At 39.5% G+C, this 12,332-nt stretch overlaps 1 protein-coding gene across 1 annotated transcript; it reads left to right on the top strand.

Annotated features, from left to right (window-relative positions):
- The first annotated feature begins 775 nt into the window (after window positions 1-775).
- Window positions 776-10,319, top strand: LOC125006277 (immunoglobulin-like and fibronectin type III domain-containing protein 1). Its single transcript, XM_047582196.1, has 24 exons — window positions 776-928; window positions 2,839-2,906; window positions 3,037-3,159; window positions 3,251-3,387; window positions 3,473-3,572; window positions 3,675-3,716; window positions 3,816-3,861; window positions 3,983-4,166; window positions 4,279-4,392; window positions 4,497-4,659; window positions 4,800-5,072; window positions 5,157-5,771; window positions 5,860-5,984; window positions 6,074-6,215; window positions 6,298-6,591; window positions 6,703-6,999; window positions 7,083-7,262; window positions 7,388-7,516; window positions 7,617-7,925; window positions 8,017-8,102; window positions 8,272-8,464; window positions 8,609-8,905; window positions 9,689-10,015; window positions 10,111-10,319. The coding sequence occupies exons 2-24, from the start codon at window positions 2,855-2,857 to the stop codon at window positions 10,113-10,115; spliced, it is 4,233 nt and encodes a 1,410-aa protein (XP_047438152.1). The 5' UTR covers window positions 776-928; window positions 2,839-2,854; the 3' UTR covers window positions 10,116-10,319.
- The last annotated feature ends 2,013 nt before the right edge of the window (window positions 10,320-12,332 follow it).

The raw sequence follows: 12,332 nt of genomic DNA, 5'->3' as shown, positions 1-12,332 counted from the left end.
GCCTTGGCATAGCTGGCAAGTGTCAAAATTAACACCACTTGTTCAGGCTCATGCAGGTTTATGTGAATAATTTATGCCCCGTCTTCTTGTATTACGTCTCTGAGCATATTTTTTCGGGTGGGGGGTCAAACATCATTCCAAGTTTAGAGTCACTGAAGAAGAGCAGGTCAACATTTGCACCCTGAGCAAAACCATGAGTGACGGGTGCAGGGTCACACTTCTCAGTTTCAAAGAGAGCTGTGGGAATAAATGCTCTTTTTTCCTGTTAGGGTTCAGTCTAAAAAAACATTAGACTAAACGGTGTCTCGTTAGTATTCTGATAAGTATTCTGATATCACAGAGGTTTATCACATATGACCAGGGCAGTGTCGGACTAAATAAACAGCATTTGCAAAAACTGACAGATTTTTTTTTTCCTTTGAAAATGGCATTTCTAAACATGCAAAGCAAACAAGGCCAAGGAGTTAAAAAAAAAAATATTCATATCAAAATTTAATTGACACTTACCTCTTGTTAAATGTTGGGATGAAAATTAGGCAGCCTGTACAATTAAGCTAATGGCAGCTCAGCCCATGCCACTTCTACAGTATGTCACTCCCCATGCGAATTCCCTTTTTATTAAGAGCAGCCAAAAGCACCCGGCTGCAGCTCTGAGGCTGGAATTCCAGTTTTGAGGGTGGGATTAGGAAGCTTCGGCGCTCCATTTCCTTTGGCTAACCCCTTTTCAGGAACCTATAGGACTTTAGGGTAAAAGTGCAAGTCAGTAAACCTACCCCCCAAGGGCCACGGTGAAAAAGCAGTGGGTTAGGTTGCTCTGAGTGGCTTTGAAAGGTTTTATTGCCTCTCAAAACAGAGAGCCCACACTCTGGGCTCAGCTGGAACCTGGCTGGCAACAGATAGCAAAGCACAGCAGCATATTTGAAAAATAGTAAGTACTTTTAACAAGTAATGAGCAAAATTCCTACTTATTAACACGTGGGTGGATATTTCACTTTTCACAGTTTAGATCGATTTATGTATATATGTTGCATGTGTTTGACGCTATTTTTGTGCGAATTCCGATGAGCTCTAATAGTTTGTAATATGATTTGAAATAGCACGGCATGCAGTCTATCAATGAATAATGAGTCTGGTTCCTCTAAAGTCATGATCAAGTGAATGTCATGATGAAGTGCAGGTAATGAACTTGGTCATATTCATGTTCTTTATAGAACATGCATGAAGGTAAATTGTTACAGAACACGGTTGCTGTTAGGAATTCTTATTAAATACAGTAGATGAAGCAAACTATAGAAAAATGTTACAAGCTCGTGTTCATATTAAATTCCTCCAGCCTATATACAATTTGACTATTAATGCTCCGTGTGGCATGATATCACACAATAATGTAAGCAAACACTTATATACTGTTATATGTTGTTATATTGTTATTGATTTAAGCTTAAGTGCAAGAATCTGACATTATTATTCATGAAACAGTTCACACTTGGCAACCAAAGCTATTTTGGAATCTAATGGTCTAATGGTCGTCTCCTATCAAGTATAGTACAGGTTCAACATAGTGAGAATATTACTTTCCACTGGAGTGTTCAAGATACAAGTGTATATATATGTGTGTGTGTGTGTGCGTGTGCGTAAAACTGCTAAATATATGTAGGATATTAGTCTAATTTAAACTCAACATTTTAAATTATAAATCAATATTTTTCCAGATGGATCTGTCCTTTAACTGCAATGATTAATCAACATGCCAACGTGACACATTTAGATTAAATAGATTAATATAGAGCATTTTTTTTTAATTAATTTATTTATTTATACCAAATACTTATACACACATATTTTAATACATGCTTCCTGAAATTAATCTATGGTTATTTGATTGTCAGGGCACAGTTTTGAATACTAATTAATGATTCACTGTTGTAGAAGTTAATTATGAATGAATTCAGCTTGTTCAACCCGCACATGAATATTATTTCCTCAGAAAAACTCAGCGCTAAAAAGAATCCAAGACTTCACTGCAAAGATGGTCATGACTTATGTTACATGTGCTGTCGGCCACTTGCGGCACTTCTGAGTCATGACAGGCAGTTTTACGCGGTATGTGACCTGCTGCCTGCAAAATTAGGACTGTCACTTGCAGGAATCTGAAAAGGGAATGCTAAGTATTTCCTCATATCAGGGACACTTATATTTAGGATTATCAATCATGCATCAGAACAGAGCAAAATGCAGTTTAGCATCTAACCAGAAGTGTAATAAGCAGTAAGTGCATGGAGCATAAATAGCGTGGTATATAAGCAGTATGGTACATGTTGGCTTTATAGCATATGGACAATATTTACAGATGGAAACCTATGTACAGGTGAGACCATATAAACAAGTGAGTGAGCAGAATACACACAATGGTGGATTGAGGTACTATGAACATATCATACAGGTGGATTTGTGCTTTAAAAGTAAGTAGACTATCAACAGGAACTATAACATCATTTATACTAGAGGAAACAGATACAAAATACAGATACAGTGACCATTAAACACTGCATAAATAAAAACAGATAATCCTAGGTTAATCATATCAAGGAGTGACACTGGCTGCAAAGTCACTCCATCTGGAGAAGATTCATTATTTGCCAGACAGATGGATACTGCCAGTGGTCAAAAAAAACCATCAGCTTCACACTGAAATCCAATGATATGCATCGACATTGGGACAAATAACCCAGTGAACAGGTCCACAGATCATCAAAATGAAGACGAACTGCAACTAAATGATGTCTCATTGAGTATTAAAAGCACATTGTAATTTTTTATTTATTTTTGCATAAACAGAGAACCTACTGTCAAGATGTTTAAGATACGGAAAGCGAAGGATGATGAGCCGACTGCTCCGGGGCAGGGTAAGAGACTACAATATTGAGAGACTTGTCTTTGTTTAATTGTAACTGTTTAACCTTGAGCCATTTTGTACACTAACGTTTGAAAATTTGAAAAACAGAAAATAACATTATGCATGTCATTTAATGACAGTGAAAATTAGGAAGAGATCTAAGGTGCCTGGAGTTATGATCACCCAGTATGTAGAAGCACTACCCGAGGGCATGACCACTCCAGACTTCACCCGGAAACCCATTTCTGTCACTATTCAAGAAGGTAACGCCTCTTTAATCACTAGCATTCAGTTTACTTTGTTTTATTGTGACGATAATAAAGCTTTTTGACATTCTTGCTGCCACGTCTGTAGGAAAAACGGCTATCTTCAGAGCAATAATTACTGGCAATCCAAAACCAACCGTGACCTGGGTGAGGAATAATGGTGAAATTGATGAAGAAAGGTTCAAAATCTCTTTCGATAAAAGTTCAGGTGAACATCAGTTACAGGTGAGATCGCATACTATCAAACATAAGGAGTCTTTGAAATGAAAAAATAATGTCATTATCCCAACAATAACATACTGGGTGGTAGGTACCTGATGTATGCGGGGATCAAACTGATACCTACAAGTGCTTTGCCAGAAATGAATATGGAAAAGCAGTTGTAACTGCTACACTGAATGTTATTGAAGGTGAGAAAACGCACACTTTTATTCCATCATACATTGAATAAAAAGGAATAAAAAGTTAGATAACCTTGCTTTAATTTCTTTATTTTTTTTTTTCATATATAGTTGGCTATAAAAAGAACAAAGCTCTGCAGCAATCAAGAACAGGTACACAACCTACATTGTATTTCTAGTTATTCATCGTTTACTTTTATTTGATGAAAATGATGGGGGGAAAAAAACACCATTTTTTTGTGTGTGTTCTAGCTATCCGGGAGTTACCTGAAGATTTTAAAAAGTCCTTGAAAGCTGCGTAAGTAGGAAGCAAAAATCAAGAAAGTTTTTAAATAATTTTTGTTCAGTTTTGCTGGATTATTTGTGTTTTCATAAGATAGACTACTGCATATATACATTATGAACTTTTCTTCCTGGAGGGGTGAAACTGAGCAGAAGGAGGAGGCAAAGCCAGAGATCGATGACAAGTTTTGGGAACTACTGTTAAGCTCAGACAAGAAAGATTACGACAAGATCTGCGCACAGTACTGCATCACTGATTTCCGTTGGATGCTGAAGAAGCTGAATGAGAAGAAGATAGAAAGGGAGCATGAGCAGGAAAGGGTATGTGTTATTAATGTAATATATATATGTATTATGTCTTTAATAACATCATAGAATCATGATACAAGAATTGTAAACTCTACAACATGCTACAAAATTCCATTTACTCCAGGTTGTTGAAAGACTTTGCAACCTAAAGCCCGTTGAATTGAAATCTGACGGTGGTGCAGAGTTTGAACTTGAAATGTCACTCAAAGACACATCCAGCAAGATTTTCTTATACAAGGTGAGATTTTATTTTTTTTATAGATGGACTAGATTTCCAAAATGTGAATTCCCCTGCATGCGGCGCTTTACATGCATCTCTCATGACTGCTTATTGTCCCACAGGACGGAGTGATGGTTCCATTTGATGTTGATACAGAAGTAAAACATGGACTGAAACAAGTGGGAAAGAAGTTTGTGTTTAGCATCAATGGTGTCAACCCTGAGGATGCAGGGTTATACCAAGTGGAAGTTGACGGAGTTAAGGTCTTCTCAACTGACTTAAAACGTAAGAGGATGTCTGAAATAAAGTATCTATACACCTAACATAAACGCTACACCGCACACTGAAAAGAAATGTACGTATCTTTGGCCGGTGAGAGCAAACACCAAATCCTGGGTTAAGCTGTAATTTTGTGCTCTGTCTAGTTCCCTCTGCAGACTTCTTGGTGAAGATTGAGGACGTGAAGGCAGAGGAAAGAGAAGACGCTTTGTTTGAGTGTGTGGTCTCGCAACCTATGAAGAAGATTAACTGGATGGGGAAGAATGTCGCACTGGAGCAAGGAGATAAATATGACATTCTCGTTTCCGAAGACATGCTGATTCACTCATTAGTGGTGAAGGACTGTATGCCACTGGACAAAGGAATTTATGCAGCTGTGGCTGGACTTAAATCTTGCAATGCCTGGCTCATAGTGGAAGGTATTATTTAAATATGCTAATTATATTTTATCGGAAGTTTAAAGTGTCTTATGAAAATTTAACACTGACTGTATTCTCTTGCAGTTGATAATGATCCAAACACAAAGGGAAAGAAGAAGCCTCGCAAGACAACTCGAGCAGGGGGTAGTCGAGCCGATATTCTGAAGATTGCTCAGGAGCAAAATGCCAAGGTAGAAAAGGAGAGAGAGGAGATAGTTTCAAAGCTAAGGGAGGAGGCAGAAGCAGCAGCCGCTGTGGCTGCCGCTGAAAAGGAAGAAGCTGAAGCTAAAGCAAGAGCAGAAGCAGAGGCCAGAGCTAAGGCCCAGGCCGAAGCCAAAGCCAAAGCAAAGGCGAAAGCAAAGACAAAGACAAAGGCAGGTGCAAAGGAAGGTGCAAAGGCAAAGGCAAAGAAAAAAGTGTCAGGAGATGCAGCTGAAGGAGGAACAAGTTCGGATAAAACGGAAGGCTTGGAACAGGATGAAGAAGAGGAGGAAGAGGAGGGAGAGGAGGGAGAGGAGGAAGGGGAGGGAGAGGAGGAAGGGGAGGAAGGGGAGGAGAATGAGGGAGTGACCAAAGAAGGTGAACCTGGAAAGGAGGGAGATGCCTCTGTCGAAGCTGATGACACTGAAGAGGGTGGAACTGCTCAAAAAAAAAGAAAAAGAAAAAGAGCAGGCCCACTGGTCCCTGACACTGTCGTGGGTAGGTTGCCTCAGAGCATAGTGTTTTAATATTTTAATATTTAATATACTTCTATTCCCAATTAATGACAAGGCTGTATTTTGTATAGATCCAGGAGTGTACTTCACCTGTGGATTGTCCGATGTGACTGCCATTATTGGTACTGATGCAGAACTGGTCTGCAGGCTAAACAGTGAGGAGTGTGATGGAACTTGGTACAAAGATGGAACAGAGGTGAGGACGGCAAGACTTCACTGAATAATAGTTGCATCTCTAACCTTCTGAGATTTAGGTATATTTACATTACGGCGTATGCATTTCAGATAACCACCACAGACAATATCTGTATTGTTAAAGAAGGGACATATCGCAAATTAATTATCAAAAACTGCACAGAAGAAGATATTGGAAAGTACCGGTGTGAAGCTGATGGGCGTAAAACTGAAGCAGCGCTACATGTTGAAGGTATCTCAGTATCCATTTGAAACGTGAATGCCCAGCAAAGCAAGCAAAGAGCCACTTTGAAAATATTTGCTTTTATAACTAGATCCCCCAAGAATCAACGAAGAGGACCTGGATGAGTTCAGAAAACCAATCAAGATCAAACACGGGAAAGATGCCGTCTTCAAGGTCACCTTCCTCGGCCGTGAACCCACCAAGATCCAGTGGTTCAATGAGGGTGAAGAGCTATTCGAAGACACCCACATCAAGATCGAGAGATCTTCCTCACACAGCCGTCTGGTGCTGTCCAAGTGCCAACGCAAAATCTCAGGAGAAATTAAGATTAAGATTAAAAACGAATGTGGAACAACAGAGGCCATAACAGAACTCATTGTGCTAGGTAATGTTAATTGCCTGCAAAGAAAATTGGTGGGTTTTTAGTTCATAAAACTGCTCAATATATTAGACAATACATGGACACAAGCCCTGTTCTTTTTTGTTTTCACTGCAGATAAACCAACAGCACCTCTGGGTCCTGTGGATATTATTGAAAGTTCGGCAACGGGCATTGAGTTCAAATGGAGGCCTCCCAAAGACAATGGGGGGTCACCAATTACAGACTACATCCTGGAGCGCCAGCAAATTGGCCGAAACAGCTGGAAGAAGTTAGGCAAGATTGGCCCTGAGCCTAAATACCGGGATACTGATGTAGATCATGGCAGGAAGTACTGTTACCACATCAGGGCAGAAACTGATCAAGACATCAGTGACATGATGGAGACCGATGACATCCAGGCTGGAACAAAGGGTGAGTCTTCTCAGAAGTCTCAAACACAGCACGTGTTGTTGAGAAAGGCATTATGTGTTTTGTTTCTTTGATTACTCCTTCAGCATATCCTGGACCCCCCTCTACACCAAAAATTGTCAGTGCTTTCAAAGACTGCATTAATCTTACTTGGACTGCACCAACTAATACTGGAGGAACCAACATTCTTGGATACAATGTGGAGAAACGCAAGAATGGTAGTAATCTGTGGGGCCAGGTTAACCCTCCTGATGAGCTCATCAAACGTAAGGACATTACAAAGTTAATGCACATGTTAAATCCTTTGTTTACAGTTGTGACAAAGTAACAAAAAAAAAAAACAAAATCATGTATTTTAAAGACTTAACTGTAATGTTTTCTGGTCCAACAGAGAAACAGTATGCAGTGAAGGATGTTGTTGAAGGTTTCGAGTACGAGTTCCGAGTATCGGCTATTAACATTTCTGGTGCTGGGGAGCCCAGTACACCCTCTGAATTTGTTTTTGCCAGAGATCCAAAGAGTGAGTAATAAATCAAATATGTATATATTTTTTGTATTACTTTTTGTTATATCTGCGCCTGGATCTCAGAGCTTAAATACATAATTGTGTATACTCTCAGAACCTCCTGGCAAAGTTATTGACCTGAAGGTGACGGACTCCACATATACCACCTTATCGTTGAGCTGGACAAAACCCATCGAGGATGAAGGAGTACAAGATGAGGCCAAAGGATACTTTGTGGAGCTCAGACCGGCAGAAAACCCTGAATGGGGTCGCTGTAACTCCAGTGCAATCATTGTGACCTCCTATACCATTATGGGTCTGAAGTCTATGGCCATGTACTGGGTAAGAGTTCTAGCCACCAACGAGGGTGGGGATGGTGAACATCAAGAGCTTGACAACTACATCATTGCAATGCCTCCGCCAGGTGAGTCAGTGGGAAGTAAGCTTTCTATATTATTATAGTATAACTTGACTTCGCTTTTCTGATTATATTTTGTCTTCCCACTTTACCACAGTGAGACCGCAATTCACCGACAAAAAAATCAAGAACTTTGTAGTAATGAGAGCTGGGAACTCTGCTCGAATCAACTTCAACTTTCAGGTTCAATACAATATTTATACGCAAATTTAAACACACCGGACTCTTTAGTGTAATGTTCTACTGTATATAAAGTGGTGGTAGTGGTGGATTAGCACATTCTGTGCTGCTCTCCAAAACACTATAAGCCCACACCTTAGTCCTGTATGTCTGCTTTATCTATTCTTGACAGGCCTCTCCAATACCAACAATCACATGGCTGAAGGATAGCCACCCCATACCCAAACATGTTACAGTGAGCAACTCAGACACTTCATCGCAGCTAATGATCCCATCAGCAGAGCGCCATGATACCGGGATCTACACCATCATTGTCAAGAACCTTGTTGGTCAGGATACCTCTAGTGTTGAGATACGAATCACAGGTACAATGAGAGTAAATAAATTCAGACCTGTGAAAACTGAGATTCAAAATGTCCTGGTACTATATTTACTTGACTGTTTAAGAAATGAATCTGTCCCTGATCCGTCACTCAGACTACTAATGATGATTCCCTACCTGTTTCTAGACGACCCCAAGCCTCCCGGTCCTGTGGAGCTGGACGAGAACGTGGCAGGAACAGTGACCGTCTCTTGGGATCCCTCTCCAGATGAGAAGAAAGATGACAGGCTGCACTACATGGTCACCAAGCGTGATTCTGTTAAGCGCACTTGGCAAACTGTAGCCGACCATCTCTTCAACAACAAGTTCACTGCCGTCAACATCATGCCAGGAAGGCAGTATAAGTTCCGGGTCTACACCAAGAATGACATGGGGCTTTCCAAACCCTCAGAGTCAGCAAACTGGGAAGTGAAGAGGACAAAAGGCAAGTTTCAATCAGTGATTTGAAACAGTGGTACAGAGCTGAGAAAAGAGTCAATTAGGAGTTGAACATTAAAAGGGAACATAATAATTTAATAGATTGTTGTTTTAAACAAGATATATTCAGGCTAATTTATAGGCTAATTTTACAATTGATTCCACATATTATTTTAACAAAAACATGTCTGCTAGCTATAGTTCTAGTTTAGTTTACAAAGTGTCAGCACACATCATAACACAAGTATGTGAGCATTGAGCTGCAAACAGTTAGTCGAGTAACTGATTGAAGGGAAGTTAATCAGCAACAATTTCAGTCTTCACTTAATCCTGTCAGTATTTTTTGGAGTCAAATACCTGTTTCCCCTTAATGCCATATGATCGTCTTATATGTCATAGTGTTTTGGACTATTGGTCTGAAAAGTCAAGCAGTATAATTTGAACAAACCCTTTAGGCTCTGAGAACTTGGTGGGCTATTTTTTACCACCAAAACAAACAGATGTGGCAATAAAGAATATTTTGATTCTGATTCTATGCCACTTCACAATATCACAATGGCATAATAGAACATAATAAAACATACTGTACGCCATGCTTAAAGGTTAACTGTAATTGATAATTAACATCTTATTTGCCTTATATATGTGAAAATCAACATAATGGTATATTTCTGCAAAAAGCCACATTGCATACATAAGTAAAATAAACTAATTACTTGACAATTTACAAGCATGTAGGCAGAGAAATTATGTTTGCCCCCCCCTTTAACATTCACTTGTATCCTTCCAGAAACATTTACTTTGAAGCTTCCTGTCTCCAAGGATTGCAGCTTTGAGGCGCCTCCCTCATTCTCTGTCCCACTAAAAACGCACAGCACTCCAGAGAGCTACGAGTGTTACATGAGTTGTGCCGTGACAGGAAACCCCAGACCATATGTTACCTGGTACAGAAATAACGTCAGCCTTAACACCAACTCCAACTACTACATCACCAACACATGCGGAGTCTGCTCCATGTTGATACTCAAAGTTGGGGCCAAGGACAGCGGGGATTACAGCGTCATTGCAGAAAACGCTCTGGGCAGAGTGGAGTGTTCAACTAAACTAGTTGTTAAAGGTAAAATATTACTCATGCGTGTTTTTTTTTGGTACATTTTAAATTCTGTTTATACGTCTGCTCGTTTTAACATTCCCCTTCTCTTCGTCCTTCAGATTAGGATTATACAGTGGCGGTGAACTCCTCAAGAACCCTGCTACATATAAATAAATGGAATGTGAATGGATTTACTAACCTGTGTTTTGTTTGTTTGCGAATTACTGTATTATTGTGTTTGAATAAATTGTGACGATGAGAATAAAGTATGAAAAAACATAAAGGAAGAACTATTGATAACTACCAACAATAAAATTTAGAAGGGAAAGTTTCTACTCAGTATTTCTCCTGAACACACACACACACACACACAGCACTATGAACCAGTGTTTTCTGAGATTACAGCAACCTTTATATGTTGAGCTATTTTTCCGTGAGCCGCTTTTCTTTGAAGTTCAAACATTCAGCGTATTTCGAGCGTTGACAGAATATTCGAGATGGACGAACCCTTTTGCGATGTCATGGGAGTCCTGGAGAGAGCAGTTTTAACACTCAAATACAGGTGGCGCCAGCTGTCACTATCCTGGTAGGGCCTGACTCCTGCTAAACCCTGGCTCATTCAAAAATAGTCAGACGTTGAATAATGAAATTGCAATTGACACAACAGTGGTCATGGATGGGGAGATAAGATTCAGAGACCAAAACCCTTTATTGTTATTTATTAAGAGAATTAACTTACTTTTGGAGCCAGAACCCAGAGTTTGATCTTGTGATACACAGAAAGGGTTAAATTTTCATTACAAACCACCTGAAAGTTATTGAAAAAAAAAAAAAATATATATATATACATATATATATATATATATATATATATATATATATATATATATATATATATATATATATATAGATATAGATATACTCCACTAATAGCAAATCTCATGGTGGCGTACAGGATCACTAAAGTCAACAAAACACATTGTCCAGGAACCACTGACGTTATCTCATATTTCTCTTTAAGGTGGCATTGTCGGAGACCAAATTTATCCCCCATATCTGCACACAGCTATATGACACTCCATCACATAGTACCAAGACGAAACAACAACATGCTGGTACTGTTCAGACACTATTTAACCGCTGATCATTCTATAACAGCAGCTAACATAAAACCACACTCTCCCAAAATGGCATCCAATGTCGAGTTGAAGTTCTTTAGTCAAGGACACGCATCATTAGACCATGACTTTGCCAGTTTGCTGCAATCACATTTCTTTTTTTTTCCATTTAGCCCAGCCATACTGTGTAGCCTTTGCATTTAGTAACTCCATGTGCACCGCTCCCACCTTGCCAAGTGTTACATGGTATCAAATGTCTCTTTTACTGCGAACATGTGTTTGCAGGCTTTCAGGGGATATTGCGAGTCTGTTATGGAATGTCGTAAATGATCAAAATTCCTGTGCAGGACTAAGTGCAATGTTGCAAACAACTGCACGTCTTGGCATGTGAAGTCCTAGGACTCAAATATGTTATCAGTAGCCACATGGCAACTTGTTCTTATTGACAGAACTATTTAGTGGGTATTTACTGCTGCAGGCTTCGGCATTTAAAAGCTTATAACCACATGCCAACTGTATTTTACATTTCATTGGACTGGCAATCGAACAAAAACTAGTTTGGGATCTTATCTAATATAAAGTATAGAAATAAAACAACGACTTTAATAAATAAAAGATGCAGAGTATATAAAACTATAAAAGCTGTGGATTTTCACCACTTGTTCAGGAGGTTTTAGCCATTTCAGTGTTTAATAATGAAAACAACATAAGCTGATGCTGTGTTTTCCAATGAAAATCCACAAAAAAAAAAGTGGGGGAAAAAAAAAAAAATCCATTAATACAGACGGGTTTATCTTTGTTTATGACGCACTGGGTACGTGCACGTTAGCTTGTTTTGTCATTGTTTCGCCGGGTAGAATTCAAAACTCCTGACTTTGGTGACCTTTTGCAATAAATGCCTTCAAGAACATCAAGCCTCTCGTATCAGCTTCACATGCCTGAGAACAGTCATAGTTCCTGTGCCACGCATCCGCTTTTATTGCACGGCTTGAAATATCCACACACACACACACACACACACACACACACACACACACACACACACACACACACACACACACACACACACACACACACACACACACACACACACACACACACACACTCGTGCTCAAACTGGGCATAGCTCTGTTATTACTAAGACCACAATAACCGGGAGGTGGTTTAAGGTGCTAGCAATCCTGACTCCATGAGGAATCTGACTTGTAAGTAAATACCCTCAA

The sequence above is a fragment of the Mugil cephalus genome, chromosome 4 (genome assembly GCF_022458985.1).
Source record: "Mugil cephalus isolate CIBA_MC_2020 chromosome 4, CIBA_Mcephalus_1.1, whole genome shotgun sequence".
NCBI classification, from domain to species: Eukaryota; Metazoa; Chordata; class Actinopteri; order Mugiliformes; family Mugilidae; genus Mugil; species Mugil cephalus.
The sequence above is the reverse complement of the archived record's forward strand: the minus strand, read 5'-3'. Positions and strand labels throughout refer to the sequence as shown.